The sequence below is a fragment of the Octodon degus genome, unplaced genomic scaffold (assembly GCF_000260255.1).
Source record: "Octodon degus isolate 3935 unplaced genomic scaffold, OctDeg1.0 scaffold00189, whole genome shotgun sequence".
Classification (NCBI taxonomy): domain Eukaryota; kingdom Metazoa; phylum Chordata; class Mammalia; order Rodentia; family Octodontidae; genus Octodon; species Octodon degus.
The window spans coordinates 4,303,653-4,320,840 of NW_004524765.1; the positions used below are offsets into that span (position 1 = coordinate 4,303,653).

The window sequence follows — 17,188 nt, forward strand, 5'->3', positions numbered from 1 at the left end:
TACATTGATGTCATTAGAGCATTTACTTAGACATAAGAATTAGATTGGGAAGACTTAATGATAATCTTAAACCAACCTTTGACTTCTATGGAAAGATAGGCAGCATTACAAGCTGCTATTGCATTTAGGGATACATATCATATTGTTAAATTTAAAGACCCAAGAGATAGACAACCAGTGGAACTACCTGTTCCTAATAGACAGGAAGTTGATTGGAATACAAAACATTTTCTAGTGTGCATTCTTGAAGGTCTAAGAACTAAAACTGAGCCTTCTAGTTGTATTAAAATTTCAGCTATTTATCATGAAAATGGTGAATACCCCTCTGATTTCTTAGAATGTTTAATAGAAGCACTGGTAAAGCATACTTCCTGAGATGCTAATTCAACATAAAGACAGAATTATTCTTACAGATAAATTCATTACTCAGTCAGCTTCAGGTATTAGAAGAGTGCTACAAATGATAGATTTCAGTCTAGATAGCTTGATACTTTAGTAAAAACTGCTCCTTAGTGTCCTATAATTGGAATGAGGAGAAAACCAGGGAGAGAAAGCAGAGATCAAAAATGGCTGCCTTGGTTGCAGTCTCAAAACAGAACCTAAGTCTGATTCTCTGGGCTCCAAGTACTCTAAAACAATGAGTTTCTTCTGCTGATGAGGTTCACCTGCTACTGCTGTCAAAATTCAGGCCAGTACAGAGGGACTGCTTCAAGAGGGCCATAAGTGATGCCCCAATTACCAAGGTAGCCACTACAAATGAGACTGCACTCTGAAGCAGCGATCCCAGATCTCAGACTCAGCTTCCCATGTGATCTAGTAGGACTGAAGGGCCCTGACCCTGTCGCCTCCATCTGGCTGGACTGTTATCTCTACTTGTCATCTCCACAGAGGAGCCCTGGGTAATCATGACTATATAGGGAAAAGAAACCCAGCCTATTGCTGGACATTGGCACAGGTAAATTTGTCCTCCTCCAACCCTGACCTTCCTTCCAGTCATCATACATCAATGCAGACTTTAGAAGATACCTTGCTTAAGCTGTAACAGGGAAAATTTTCTTTTCACTCATTCCTTTTAGTTATGCCTAAAAGCCTACTTTTCATCCTAGACAGGTTTTATCCCATCTAAATACTACAATATATCCAGGATGCTAACTAATTAAAATTATGCTATGACTAATTTTTACAAATGTAATATATATTGTTGTTCATGTATGTAAAGACTTAGAAAGTATTTCACTAGTTAAAACAGATTCCCAAGGACAGATAGAATTTTGATGAGAAAAATGTCTAGAAACAATGGCTATAACATGTTAAACATTATTGGGCCTATATAGATAGAGCTAAGGGTTGTCTTTTAAACATAAAACTCAGAACAACAGTGCTAAAAGGAAAAATCCCTCAGCAGTGACATTTGCTTGCCATGAAGGTCATATCCATAGCATAGAATGGGATATTGGTTTAATCTGAATGCTATATATTTCATGATAAACTCTAAGTTCACCTGACTGGTTTCTGATGTAACTCAGGTATTTCATGCTGATAGTAAATGCAGATGTGACCTCTCTTAGTTAAAGCTAGAGGGACTTATAAACAAAATGTCAGACTCCATGAACAATGGGTTCAAAAACCAGTGGGTTATCTCAAATGTCCATGCTTTGATTATACATGCTCTAACTTCTCAAAACATTTGTTCTTCCCTAGAAGATACCAAAACCCAGGTAAAACTTACAGTAAATATGCTAGAATATTTTTAGATTCCTTTAATGGGATTCACAAGATTTTGTCTATAGAGACATATTAAGGCCTTAACTAACTGTCCCTGAGAAGTTTTGGCTCATACAGTCCAGATGAGCCAAAACTTCTCAGGGTTTCCTGCCTCATTACAAGGGAAGCTATCTTCACATTTATTGGGCAGGGCTGATTGTCCTCAAAGATGATTTCTCTATCTGTCTAATCATACATCAGGAAATCCACTACAGGGAAAGTTGACCTCATATTCCTTGTGCAGAGATGCCTTCAGGAGGCCTTAAAACCAAAAAGTTTTACCTTCCTTAGTGGGCCCCAGGTATCTGATACAAGCTATAGAAGTTAGAAGGGTTTGAAAGGAAGAAATTTGTCTCATCCTGAGGAAACCCATGTTAACTGCCAATAGAAGAAAAAAAAACTGTTAAACTATATTAATAGATACTCATGCAGATTTGTCAGTATTTACCCAGCCAGTGGCCCCACTTGCAAGCTGAAGAACATTCAGTGTTTTCTCTAGGTTAGGCAATTCGTGTGTCCCAAATAATAATACAATTGACCAGTTTATACAAACTTTAAAAGTTCGTTACATTCCAGATCCTTCTAATGTCTCAATAGCTGTTTAAAATATCACATATCAAATCAATGGTATACAAAATACTGGGCTACCCTGAACTCTATCATTTTTATGAGCAGTCATTACTATCTACTTGGTGAAAATCTTTGACTGTATTCATAATTATCATGTTGATGTTATTATTTGGTTCATGCATGTTTAATTATTTCTTTGGCTTTGTCTCCTTCAGATTCAAAGTTCTACATCCACCCAAGATTAAAATGCCTATCTATTGTAGACCTTTGAGTAGAACCTCTGGAGAGTATCTTTGACTGCTGGTAAAAAACTATGACACCAATCAGGCTAAAGAAGCCAGAGCAGTCATTGCTCAAGGTTCCCTCATGGTAGTTCGTGTTACTTCTTCAGAGGGGGAATGTAGTAGGTGGCTGAATTAGATAGATATTTTATAGGCAGTCAGACAGGGCCAGGCCCTCAAGAAGACAGTATGGAAGACAAGGTGACTTTGCAACTTTGGCAGAGACAAACCATCCCTGAAGTGGGCCAGACTTCAAGACAAAAGAGTAAACAAATGCAGCCACATACTTCCCTAGGGATGGACATCAGGGATTGCTACTTTAAGTTGGTATCAATCACCTTAAAAGTACCCAAGTGAGTCACTAATCCAACCTCCAGAAGGAAGAGACCCTGTCCCATATTCATACCCACTACTAGCTTCCTCATTTAGTACTGGATTTAATCAATTTTACCTATGCAAAGTTGCTTATAATCTCATTGGTTGACCATAGTTTTGTCCCACCTCATGCCCACCAGAGAGAGTTCCCATGTTCTCCACCACCTTAAACCAGCCTCCCTCCATGGTTTTACTCTACAAAAGCCCTTGGAAGAGATAGCTTTCCAGGGACAACCCACTCAGCACCGCCCCCCCCTTCTGTCCATCTGTAAGATAGGAGCTTTCCTTCCACCAATAAATATGTTGTGTTCTTAAAAAGAAAAAAAAAACATAAAACATTGGTGAGATTAAGAGTAACAACTTGAATATGCATAGCTGTTGGGAATTAATATATTAAACCCTTTGGAGAACTGATTGAAAATATCAGGTAACTTCAAGTAGACGTAAAGATCTACAAAGCTTATGCACCAACAATTCCACCCTTAAATTTTTGGCCAAAAGAGAAAGATTTCTACTGTAATTTTATACCTTTTCTCATTTGTCCACATTTACTTCTTTTCTGTTTCTTAATATCTTCCATTTCATCTTTCTTTATGGCCTTTCATCACCTCTTAAGTCCTTGCAAAGCTGACTTTTTCTGGTAATACAGATCTCATCTGAGATGTTACCTCCTCAGAAAGGCCATTCATTGGCATAATACAAGGACAGTAGTTTCTTCTTTTTTTTTCCCCCAGTACATCAGTCTGATATATTTTCATAATAACGTTAATCACAATCTGAGGTCTTTTGCTTGGGGTGTGTGTGTGTGTGTGTGTGTGTGTGTGTGTGTGTGTGCGTTTACTATCTGTCCCCATGCATTCAAATGAGAAACCTCCAAAAATAAGGGCTATCTTTTGGAAAAAGGATACTACTACATAGTTTGGTTCGTGGTTTAGTTTCTAAGATAATTTAAGATGATAAATATTTTCTTCGAAAAATAAAAGCTCAATTCTATGGACTGATTTAGATCACCATACTATTTTCATTTTTAGTATTAATAATAGTATTTTTAAGTAATGATATTCCCACAATTTTTTTAAACACACACTTTTGAAAGTCTTTGGTGGCAAGAGAGATATGATGAAATATTTCTCCATGTATGTTTCTCCAAATATTTCATTGGTTTCTTTTATTCTAAGTATAAAGTTTTCTTTATTGAGTGTATTTTGTATAATATACAGTTTTCAAGATATATCTTCCTATTTCTGTACCTTTCCCTTTTCATTTCCTAATTTTGTACTTCATTTGTTTGTCCTTGTTCTTTTTCTTTTCTATTTCTCGTAACATTTTATATCTTTCATTCTTTTTCTTTTTTATATTTTCTACTCTTCCCACTTTTTATCTTAACCATACATACACTGGAACAAGTTTGATTATGCATTCTATTTATTTAAAATTTTTGAGAATTCATAAATTGTAAGCACATCTTTCTCTTTAAAATGAAAACCATACAGTATTCACAAAAGCTTAAATTATACTAAATTTATCATTCTCGATAACTTTTTTCTGTTTAATAATATTTATCTTAAAGGCCAGGAAGATAGTTCAATAGAATAAGCACTTGCCTGGCAAGTGCAGGGTCCTGAGTTCAATCCCCAGTACCACACACACACACACACACACACACACACACACACACACGAAAAAAAAAGAAAGAAAGAAAAACCCAAAGAAATAAAAAAACCTTTTAGCTTGAAAAGAAATAGTTCCTACTATTGCTTTGGTAAAATTTAGGATATGTTCTTAAAATGAAAACAACAAATATCAAGACCACAATGTGGTCTATTTTAGAGGACATTTCCCCTAAAGGAACTAGTTCTGTCACAAGCAGTTGTCTTTTTGAACAAAGATTATACCTACGAGTTTTTGTAAATAGCATTTATATTTCTTTTTGCATGTTTCTTGTCAGTAGAAATATGTTGAATCTAAAATATTTACTGCTTATTTGACTAACTCCTTTTCTTTTTAATTCAGCAATTTCTTATCAATTGTGCATTTTTTCTCTCTTAAAATTTCATTGTAAGAAATAATCTGTCATGAGTTTCTTGCTGCGTAGACTTAAAAATGTTACCATTCTGGAACCTCTGACACTGACAGAATCTTGATTTTAGAACTCAGTTACAAAGTGTCTCTTTTCTGATAATTGAGTCTATCTAGCAAATCACTGGTCTCATTTTTTTTACTGTATTTTGTTTGTAATCTAACAATTCCCAGTGAAATTTTTCTGCACAGATTTTAGCCTTCAAATTCCCAAAGGACATTCTCAATGGCATCACAAATTTGTTGGGTACACCATAGACTGACAGACAACTCTTTGAGAATAAATACTTAAAAACGAAAATGTTAACCTTCTGTTATTGCACTGTGTTTTAGAAAGAAGTGATGTCTGATGTGTAAGTAGTGTGGGATTGCTACTAAGGTAAATGTATTTGCATAAAGAATAAAAGAAAGGAAGAAATGGAGAGCTCTTTAATGGGCCATCTGATGTCTTGAAATGCAAAGATAAATAATTACTGCAGAAATACATTAACATAATAAGTCAGAAACTGGTAACAATGGTAGCATTTTACCTGTTCTCAATAATATAGCTGTGGTTCCTCAGAACATTTGCAATTATTTTACTGGGGATACATGGTGTTAAAATATTATTGATTTGGGGAATATAAATAATTAGTCCCAAATTTAGATATAATATTTTTACTAAAGCGAATGAGGTTAATGAATTATAGTCAGTACAGAAATGTTGTGCTGGTGCTGCAGAGAAAGCCTTCAACAATTTCATGATTTTTTATAATGCTAAATCTGACCTGGTTCCTTGGCCCAAAGCTGGCAAGAACCAGTGCTTTTAGAGATAATTCTAGCAGGCACGACCTTGTCCTTTCACAACTGACTGAAGTGAAACTTCCATAAATTTTTATTTCATAATCTCTTAGATTTAAGCAGTTATTATTACTCTGGAGATTTATGCCAAAGGTAGAAACAGGGATATTCTGTATTGTACACTTATTTCTTATACACTAACACATTTCTCAACAACTACGGTTTTCCTGGTTTAGTTCTGCTTTAATCAGACTTGAATATGGTGTTTCTTAATGTCATTCTTAGCTTATTACATTTTCAGATGAACACAATGAGATATGAAAAAAATCTCAGGATAAAGAATACTGGATGCTCTGAAATTGGTATTTCTGTGAGTGAATGAATTACAAACTGAATAGCACATCATGTTATTATTTTGGAAAGTTTATAAAACATCTTTGCTAATAGATTTAATAGGAAATTTCATTCAAGTATAAATGTAAATAATTTTTATTAAGATCAGCTCTACACAAAATATCTAAGTAAGGTAAAATGTTTATATATAATTTTAAATTGTTATAGTCCATTTGAAGAATATTGTTTAAGAACAATAATGTTGAAAGAGAAATTGAGGGCCAGGGAGATGTCTAAGTGCTTGCCTGGCAAGTGCAAGGACCTGAGCTTAAACCTTGGTTCTGAAAAAGAAGAAAAAAAGAAGAAAGAAGAAAGAAGAAAAAAGAAAGAAAGAAAGAAAGAAAGAAAGAAGAAAGAAAGAAAGAAAGAAAGAAAGAAAGAAAGAAAGAAAGAAAGAAAGGAAGGAAGAAAGAAAGATTGAATATTCTCAAAATATTTGAAGTAGAATAATTTCACTTACTATTCTTTATCCTGGTTTGAAAAAAAAGAAAGAACAATAATGAGACTTTCCAGTATCCAGGAAAATGTAAGGAAAGGGACTAGTAAAAGAGAAAAGAATATTGAAGAGAAAAGGATAATCAAAAAAATTGCCTACTTAAAGATATGGATGCCTAAAAACAGGCGCAGGGGATAGGGGTTTGATCTCCAGGTGTCTTGTGCTGGTCCCACCCCCAGGGCACACTAAGATGTCATTGAGACTGGACATGGTGGCCTTAACCTTTAATCCCAGCTCTTGGGAGGATAAAAACAGGTGGATCACTACAAGTCTGACCTAGTAGTGAGACCCTGAACACCCTGTAGACCCTTCCCTAAAATACAAAATAATAATAATATAAAAATATATGGAAAATCAAAAGAAGATAAGGAGAAAGAATACAAGTAAAAATACAGAGAAGAGATACAAGGGGTGTAATATGGAAAAACTATGCAAAAGAAAAGAGAAAGGAAAGGGTAGAAAAATATAGGCCAACTCAAATATAAAAGTGTAACTTAAGAAAAAGTATAGAAATGAAATGGTTACTGAGAAGGGAGTCAAAAATAGTAAAAGAAATACCTGTACTTTAAAAGAAGGCACAAGGAAATAAAAAGAAATGTGGGAAAATGAATGGCTGTGAATAGGGACTGAAACTTCAAGTACCTAGTCCATGAATTTCCAAGCACACCCTGCCTCTAAGCATGAAGAGCACATAATGCCTCCTATATGGCCTTTAGGTGGAATGTGGGCCAGCACCAGAATTTATTACTCTATGCCTGCTCTTACACTAACAGCACTGGATGGATTTTGTCAGCTGAAATGCAAATAGGATGTGGAGGTAATGCAAGTATTCTAACTTCAAAGTTTCTATTTCAATTTCTACTGATAGTAGTACTTCTTTTAACATAGTTAGAATAGGAATTTGTGTTTCTGGAAATTTCTGTGCCTTTATTTTTTAAGTACTTAAGTACTTCATGTTCTTTGAGAAATATACATCCTGTGAACATGTATGTGTGAGTGTGATATAAGCATCCTAGGGGCCACAAAGAAGCAATAAGGGAAATACAAAAAGGAAGACAGTGCATCAAAAATAATAGATTTGAATGAGTGTCACATAAAGAATCAAATGCACAACAGAAATGGAAGAAAGGACATGAAACACAAAACACACAAAGGATGAGCCCACAATATGTTCACACTTACAGTTTTATTATATGACTGATATGCATCTCTAGTTATCTGCAGATGTGAAAAATAACCAACTGCATAATAATGTGAATGATTTACACAACTTAAGAGTAAGCAAAGAGGGCTGGGGAGATAGCTCAGAAGAATAAGTGCTTCCCTGGCAAGCATAAGGTCCTGAGTTCAATCCCCAGTACCAAAAATAAATGAATAAATAAATAAATAAATAAATAAGACATGACTTTTGGGGCCAGGGAGATGGCTCAGTAGAATAAGAAAGCACTTGCCTGGCAAGTGCAAGGGCCTGAGTTCAATCCCTGCTTCTGGAAAAAAAATTTAAGTAGGGAGACTTAACTTACTTTTCTAATAGATTGGATACATAACAGTAATAAATATTAAGGACCACAAATTCTTAGGTGCAACAGATAAAGATAAAAGACAAAGAAAGGAAGAAAGGAGTAAACAAGCCCAATTTCAATGATGTAACATGTAGATTTTTGTACATTACTTTTGTTCAGGGTACACAGTGTCCTCTTGTATGTGTATGCATATGTGCCCATGTGCTCAGGTATGTATTTTATATGTACATACAGGTACATATGTACTATGAAATATGCTTATTTTGTAATTTTAAATTTTAAACATACAAGGAAATCAGTGTCATCATTTAATCTATTAGGCTTAAATGTACAAAGGCAAATATTTCGATATCTCAAGTAGAAATAATATTATAAATACTTCCTTTGTTTTCTTAATTTGTTACTTTGTTGATTGTTTTTCCTTATTTCCTACTCTTTTGCTTTCTGTTTCTGTTTGGTCAAAGTTAAAGAAACTATTTCTTGCTATGCTATACTCATTATTCAACAATAGTTGTCCCATGTAATTCAAAATATGTGAAATATTATTCTTTATGGAAGTTTGTAGTATTTTTCTTTAGTTCAAAAGGCTTAAGTTTTTCAAACTTTTCAACCATAAATCCTTTTGCATGTGTACCAGCAACATATATATTTTATTTGTATAATATTTCATATTCAATTTTATAGTTATTTTTATAAACTACAAAACTCAAAAACAGAGAATATGATAATATTCTTCTTTCCAAGAAGATAATATAATAATAAATGATACTTGTGAAAATTCTACTTTATTGTTTTCATATGCATAACTTATCATGTTTATCTCCTGTGGTTGATAAATTCCCAACTTTAAAATCACTATAGAGATAAGCATAGAAATAAGATTTTCTTTCATTCAGAATGACTAAAAGTATTTTTTCAACTAGGTAGATGATCCAATGGTCTATAGAGAAAAAAATACATTTCCAGAAAATATAGTTTTTAATTTTGGTCTTTTAGGTTTACACTCCTGAGACATAATTTACATGTAATAAATATATATCAGTTGATATGCAGTTTAATGATCTTGGTAAATAAATGAGCATTTTTTCTGTATCTTAAGAAAGGGTATACAAGATGTTCAGGGTCTCATTATTAGATCAGACTCAGTGATTTTCCTGTTTACAGCCTCCCAAGTGCTGGGATTACAGGCAATTGTCACTACACCCCATCTCATTGTTCTTTGCTGTCAATCTTCAACCCATCTGAAGAGTTCCATATCTAGGGGAAAGATTTTTGTCAATTAGAACACATTTGCACATTCATGTTAGTCAGGAGTAGATCCAGAGCAAACACATCCTAGTCTATGTGAGACAATAGTTGAATGAAATACATGATCCCAGCAGAAGACAGAGTGTGGCTTTCAGACAAAGTTTTTCACAGTTGTGAAATGCACAAACATAACAAATAGATATCTTACATTATGGGGAGAGATGATGCAATAAAGATGTGGTATATTTGCCTTTAGCTAAAGACAATCTATGATCTTCATGTAAGAGATGGAAAGCAACTCTCTGATCTCTGGTATGCTGTAGGGACAGGAGATGCAGATAGAAAACAGCACAGTGGTGACAGAATTCATCCTCCTTGGTCTGACTCAGTCTCAAGAAATTCAGCTCTTGGTCTTCGTATTAATCTCAGTTTTCTACCTCATCATCCTCCCAGGAAATTTCTTCATCATCCTCACCATAAGGTCAGATCCTGGGCTCTCAGCTCCCCTTTATTTCTTCCTGGGCAACTTGGCTTTCCTGGATGCATCCTACTCCTTCATTGTGGCTCCCAGAATGTTGGTGGACTTTCTGTCTGAGAAGAAGGTCATCTCCTACAGAGGTTGCATCACCCAGTTGTTTTTCTTGCACTTGCTTGGAGGAGGGGAGGGCTTACTTCTTGTTGTGATGGCCTTTGACCGCTACATTGCCATCTGCCGGCCTTTACACTATTCGACTCTCATGAGCCCTAAAGTCTGCTATGTAATGGTGCTAGCTCTGTGGCTTGGAGGCTTTGTCCACTCCATCATTCAGGTGGCCCTCATACTGCGTTTGCCTTTCTGTGGCCCAAACCAGCTGGACAACTTCTTCTGTGATGTCCCACAGGTCATCAAGCTGGCGTGCACAGATACATTTGTGGTAGAGCTCCTGATGGTCTTCAACAGTGGTCTAATGACTCTCCTGTGCTTCTTGGGGCTTCTGGCCTCTTATGTTGTCATTCTTTGCCGTGTAAGTGTGTCTTCTTCTGAGGGAAAGAACAAGGCCATCTCCACGTGCACCACTCACATTATTATTATACTTCTTATGTTTGGACCTGCAATTTTCATCTACACTCGCCCATTCAGGGCCTTAGCAGCTGATAAGGTAGTTTCTTTCTTCCATACAGTCATCTTTCCACTGATGAATCCTGTGATTTATACCCTTCGAAACAAGGAAGTAAAAAGTTCCATGAAAAAGTTATTAATTCGGTATGTAGCTTGTTAACAAATTTTATAATGAAAAGGTAGGACAAGTGAGTTCTGGCTGACATTCATTTATTTATTTAAAAAATGTTGTTTCTTGAGTATTTCTCACTTTTCAAATACTATTGTAGACAATGAGGGGACAAATGTTCAAATAGGGAAATAATCTTGTTATATTTTAAAAACAGAAGTAATCCCAGAGTAGTTGAAGTACAGTGAATAACTGTCTGAATCTTAGAAGTGATATTTTATGCAACTGTGAGGGTCAGATCTCTAATGTCCTTTTGTTAAGATAAAGAATTTCATTATATTTTAATTTAGTAAAACTACACTTTAAAATTTTACAAAGATGGTAACATCTATATTTTTTTCTGAGTTAGAGACACATAAAGACTAATAAACTATAGTTAATGGACTGACCTAGTGTAAAACACTAAGAATGCGTGACACAAGGAGCTACTTTAAGTCTCTGGCTCCACACAGCAGTTAGCCTAAAACTTTGGCTATTACTCTCAGCTCTATTCTTGTCTGTTCATCCCCAGGCAGGATAGACAAATTCCTTTATTTCTTTTGTATATTTTTCTTGTGCTCAATTCTACCACTCTACATCAACTCTTCTTATCATTCAGTATGGCAGAAAACTCTTAATTTCATAAGATTTTTCACCCCATTATATTATAAAATGAATATAAAATCTTTCTTAAAACAAGTCTATTCTTTCCCCAAAATATTTAAATGTTTCTCCTTTCCTCTAAGATAAAAGTCAAATATACTAACCTCTAACTTAGGTAATATTATCATCTGCTAGTATTTTAGCTTTATCATCACCATTGCTATCCAAGCAAATTCTTCTTCTAGCTAATCTAGACTATTATGTATTCTGGGACACATAATACATTTGCTTATTGGATATCTTTGATTCTGCATTCTGATTAGAGCCCTTTATTATATCTCCATTGTGTCAGTTTTTATTTCCCAAGAATTTTTCTACCTTTGAAGACAAGGATTAAGTTATATTTTGACTTCAAATTAATTTCACACACATTTGTTAAGCACGTATGAAATAGAATCTTATACCTTCAGATTCTTACTTCTTAAACTTCTCAGAAAAATAAGAGATATGTTTTAATAATGGAGCAGACGGAACAAGTAGCATTTTACGCATAAAGGTACAAAGATCATATGAAGAAGGAGATGTGGGTGGTTTTCTGAATCTTGCCATCTAAATTGATCGTTTTCTCCATGTGGTCACCTGGCCCCTGGGAAGTAATGCTTTGTAGTGTTCTAGGAGTCTGACAGAGACTAGTAGATTGTTTCTTCAAATCTGAAATATACCTTAGCTTTATTTCCTCCTTCAATATGTGCCCACTAACTTATGCACAAATGTTTCAACACAATTGCCAAGTGAAAATTGTAGAACACATTCAATGTTCCCTTATATTAAAGAAAAAGTCAGGACTGTCACTAACTTCTTATACCACATTTCTATTGGTCTGTTAGATCTTTGATATACTTTTGTATGCTTCCAACCTTTTCCAGATTATGTGTAGCTACATTTCCTCACACTGACTTAATCAATCATAGGTACAGTTTTGTTTTAAAATGTCTAGGTGGTAGCTTGTCCAGGTAGTTACTACTTCTTCTAATCACTTGTGTATTCCTTATTACCACTCAGTGGCAGAATTTGGGGGCATTTCATGGAGTCTGTCCCTTTACCTGGTTCAGTAGGGCTCTTTTCCTAGAAAATCATTTTCTTTTCCTCCAGGGACTAGTCACCCTTCCTCCTCCACTACACAGTGGAGCAGGCTCTTAATAGTAAACACTTGTTTATGAGAAAAAAGTCATGCTGCCCCTCCCACCAAAGAAGGAGCAAAGTAAAAGTACATATACACCCTTGGAGGATTATATCTATGAACTACTTCTAATGGAGATAAATTCTTCTAAATGTATCTATCTTTTCCTGTTTCATGTGTGATGAAGCTATTGATTTTTGGTATTCTGGGCATGGAATTAAACATTATGAAAGTCTAACCTACATTTTATGCTAACTAAAAGTACAGAAAAAAAGAATATCTGTATGACTACATTTATGTGAAGATAGTATTATGCAATATTAATCTGTGATGATGAGAAACAGCAATGCTTGAATCTCCTGGGAAGTATATGAAGAAGAGACATGAAGAAAAGTTTTAGATGATCAAAATAGTCTACATAAGTGAGGGTTGGTAGTACATATCTGTAATCTCAATATTCTGAGAGGTTGTGGTGGGAGGATCACATGTTTCAGTTCAGCATGGGTAACCGCAAAATCTTGTCAGGCAATCATGTAACAGTATGAAGTCACTCAATTATGTATTAGAATGAAGACAAAAGGGAATTTCTGAAACTTTTGGTGGGAATTAAAATGATACAGCTACTAGGAAAGCACCCCCCCACAAAAAATAAATTTAGTATATGATCCAGGAAGCTAACTTTTTGGTATATATCTAAAGGAAATTAAGTTAGCAGCTCTTAGAAATATGAACATGATCGTGTTCATTACCATATTATTCACAATACCTAAGATGTGGAAGGCACTTTAGCATCCATTGATACATGAATCGTTAATGAACATGTCAGAAGAAGGAAATCTTGTCATTGTGATAGTACACATGAACCTTTGAAACATGTTACAGGAAATTATCCAATGGCAAATATAGAAAAAGAAATACTTTATAATACCATTTATACATGGAATCTTAAAAAAAATGGAATTCATAAAAGCAAGTTTAACAGTGATTACCAGAGGCAAAGAGTTGGGGAAAATGGGAGATGTTGGATAAAGATTACAAACTTCCAGTTACAAGATGACTGATTTCTGAAGTTCTGATGTATTAACAGAGTGACAATAGAAAGGAAGGCTGTATTGTTTACTTGAAATTTGATGACCATAGATCTCATTTGTCCTTCTTTCTCTATCCTCCCCCCACACAGTAGTAGCTACATGAGGTAAAGAATGAAAAGATTTACTTAGTTGTGATATATAAATATACTTTTTGTACCTTGAATCTATACAGTATTTATCAAATAAATATTTAAGGTTTATCAAACTGTCTTTAAGTATACAGGTATGTAAATTATTCTTCAATCATCCACAGGTTATTTTTAACATTATTATATCGTTTAAAAAATTTAGTACCTAATTTTGTATTTTTAGTAAATAGAAACACATTAAATGTTATGCATTTACCTGTACCCAGCAACTTTTATAAACTCACTTTATCTTTGACATTTTGTTTTCTATTTAATTAAAATATTTAATTGATAATACTTATGCATATATTTATGAGGTAAAGTATGATAATTTAATACATATGGAAATAAGTAATGATTAAATTAGAGTAGTTATTTCTATCAGTTCAATCATTTGTTATACCTATATATTGAGTAATTTGAATCTTCCAGTTATTTTATTTAAAATTATAATTTAAGCTTCTGGCTACCCTGCAGCAGCAAGACCTACTTGACTCAGCCCAGATGCAGCGTGGGTGAGACCCTGTTTCATCCCCTTGGGACGCCTCCCACCACTCTGTAATACACCTCCACCCCTCTCACCGAGTAGGAATATCTGTCGCATTTCGGGTACCCCCAGATCCAGTACTAGCCCAGGCCCAGTGAGTGTATAGGAGAGCTACCTCTCCCCCATACTCCACCTTGTCCCATCCAGACTCAGCTCAGGCCTGGCATAGAGGCCTGGGGTGAAAACATGCAGCTGCAATCCCTGCAGAGAGTGTAGGGGACAGAACCACCCAGTTAGTCAAGGAGCAGAAATTCTTCCCAGAGGGGCACAACAGATTCACCCAAAAGGAAAGCAGCAGGAAGGAGCTGAGCATAGCAGCCAGACCCAAGACAGGCACAACTGGATATATCCAAATTTTGTAGATCTGCACCTGAACTTCAGTAGGTGCTAAAGGTATATCTTCACTAAATCTCTAAACAAAGGTTAAAAGACAGTGCTACACAAAATGACAATGAGAAGGAATAAAATGCAAACTCAGACCACAAGCCACCAACAAGTGTGGAGGACACTAATACAGAACAAATTGGGAACCACACAGCTGAAATCAATGAATCAACAGCTTCTGAAATAAAGAAACAACTACAGAAAGGTAAAGAGGAACTCAGAATGGAAATGAAAAAAAAATCCCTGAATTAATAATATCTGCAGTAAAGAATCAAATGCAGCAACATATGGAGGAAACCCAATGCCCACTAGAACAAGTGCAGAGGACAATAGCTCAGATCAAATGCATGAATTAATAGCATTGATAGTAAATAAGAAACAGCAGAAAGTTATAGAGGAATTCAGAGCGGAATTCTTTTCTACTAGCTCAGCTCAAATATATAAATTAATAGCGTCGATAGTAAATAAGCAACACAGAAAGTTATAGAGGAACTCAGAGTGGAACATTCTGAAATAAGAAAAGAATTTTCAGAACTCATAGCATGTGAAGTAAAGAATCAACTACAGAAACATAGGGAGGAAACCCAATCTGAAAAAAACACTGCAATAAAAGAATTTATAACTGCTTCTAAAGAAGACATTGATAAAAAAATAGAGAAGATTAGAAAAATGATAGATTCCTTGAATGAGCAATACAAGAAAGAAATAGATCACATGAAGCAGAGTCAAAGAGATACAGAGGAATTTAAAATCTCAATCACAAGCTTGCAAAACCGCTTAAGTGAAAGTGAAGACAGAGTCTCAGATCTTGAAGACACTGGTGCATCTAGTGAAAAGATAAGAAAAGATCTCTTAAAATCAACTAGGATGCAGGGGAAAATAATCCATAACCTGGAAGATGATGCAAAGATGAACAATGTGAGACTAATAAGCATCGATGAGAGAGAAGGTGTAAGTACAAATGACATGAAAAAAATATAGGAAGAAGTAATAGCAAATAATTTCCAAATATGAGGAAATAATCTGACATTCAAGTAACCAAAGCATATAGAATGCCAAGTAACCTCAAAAAAATTGAAAACACACGGAGACATAATAGTCAAGATCCCAGAAATTCAGAACAAGAATATTATACTGAAAGCAGCTAGAAAAAAGAATGGGATCACATTCAAAGGAAAACCGCCGACTTCTCTTCACAAACCATGAAGGCAAGAAGAGCATGGAGCAGAGTACTCCAATTCCTCTATTAAAATAAATTCCAGCCCAGATTACTATATGTTGAAAAACTCTCTTTCAAGTTTGATAGAGAAGTGAAATACTTCCATGACAAAGAACAACTAAAGAATTTCATGATGACAAAGCCAACCCCACACAGGCTTCTGAAAGATGTTCTAAAGAGGGACCAAAATGATCAGAACTCCACAAATGAGATCAGAAGCAACCAACTAAATAGGGCAAGCAATTGAACACAGAAAAAAAGAAGTAAATGACAACAGGTAACTAACATGTCAATCACAAGTCAATATATCTCAATTTTAACTATCAATATAAATGGACTGAATTCACCAATTAAGAGAAAAAGACTGGCACAGTGGATTAGGAAACAAAACCCAACAATACGCTGTATACAAGAAACACATTTAACTCGTAAAGACATTCATAGGCTGAAAGTCAAAGCATGGAAAACAATACTACATGACTGAGCACCTCATAAAAAAGCAGGGATAGTAATCCTATTCTCAGACACTGTCAACTTCAAACCAAGAATGATCAAGCAAAATAAAGAAGACCACTTTATACTGGTTAGGGGAAAATTTCAAGAGGAAGAGGAAACACTTATAAATATGCATGCACCAAACATGGGAACACCCATCTACATAAAGAAAATCTTAATGGACACTGAAAATGTAATATCCAATACCACAATCTGAACAGGAGACCTTAACACCCCCTTATCCCCAAAAGATAGGTCAACCAGACAAAAATTTAGCAAAAAAAATAACAGAACTGAACCAGAGCTTGAAACAAATGGACTCCGTGGACATGTACAGAGTGTTCCACCCAAACACAGTTGAATACACATTTTTTTCAGCTGCACATGGGTCATTTTCTAAAAGAGACCTCATACTAGTCCATTTGTCAAGCTTAAGAATATGTAAGAAAACAGAAATAACCCCATGCAAATTATCTGACCACAGTGCAATGAAACTGGAAATAAATGACAAAAGAAACCAGAAAAAAACCTTAAATACACGGAAATTAAATGACACCCTACTCAGCAACCAATGAGTCACAGATGAAATTAAACAAGAAATTCAACTATATCTACAATTCAATGAAAATTCAAGCACAAATTATCGGAATTTAAGGGATATAATGAAAGCAGTTCTGAGGAAAATTCATAGGTGTGAACTCACACATTAGGAAAACCGAATGGGTAAAAAAAAACATCCTAATGTTGCACCTTCAACCACTAGTAAAGGATGAGCAAACCAAACC

The 17,188-nt window shown here is 34.9% G+C and overlaps 1 protein-coding gene across 1 annotated transcript; it reads left to right on the top strand.

The window, feature by feature from the left end:
* Window positions 1-9,841: 9,841 nt before the first annotated feature.
* LOC101577807 (olfactory receptor 4N4) lies at window positions 9,842-10,768 on the top strand. The gene has a single exon (XM_004644044.1). It carries the CDS (start codon window positions 9,842-9,844, stop codon window positions 10,766-10,768), a length of 927 nt encoding a protein of 308 aa, XP_004644101.1.
* The last annotated feature ends 6,420 nt before the right edge of the window (window positions 10,769-17,188 follow it).

Bases quoted from the DNA above. Each gene is read 5' to 3' on its own strand.
- LOC101577807 (XM_004644044.1), top strand. From the start codon at position 9,842: ATGCAGATAGAAAACAGCACAGTGGTGACAGAATTCATCCTCCTTGGT.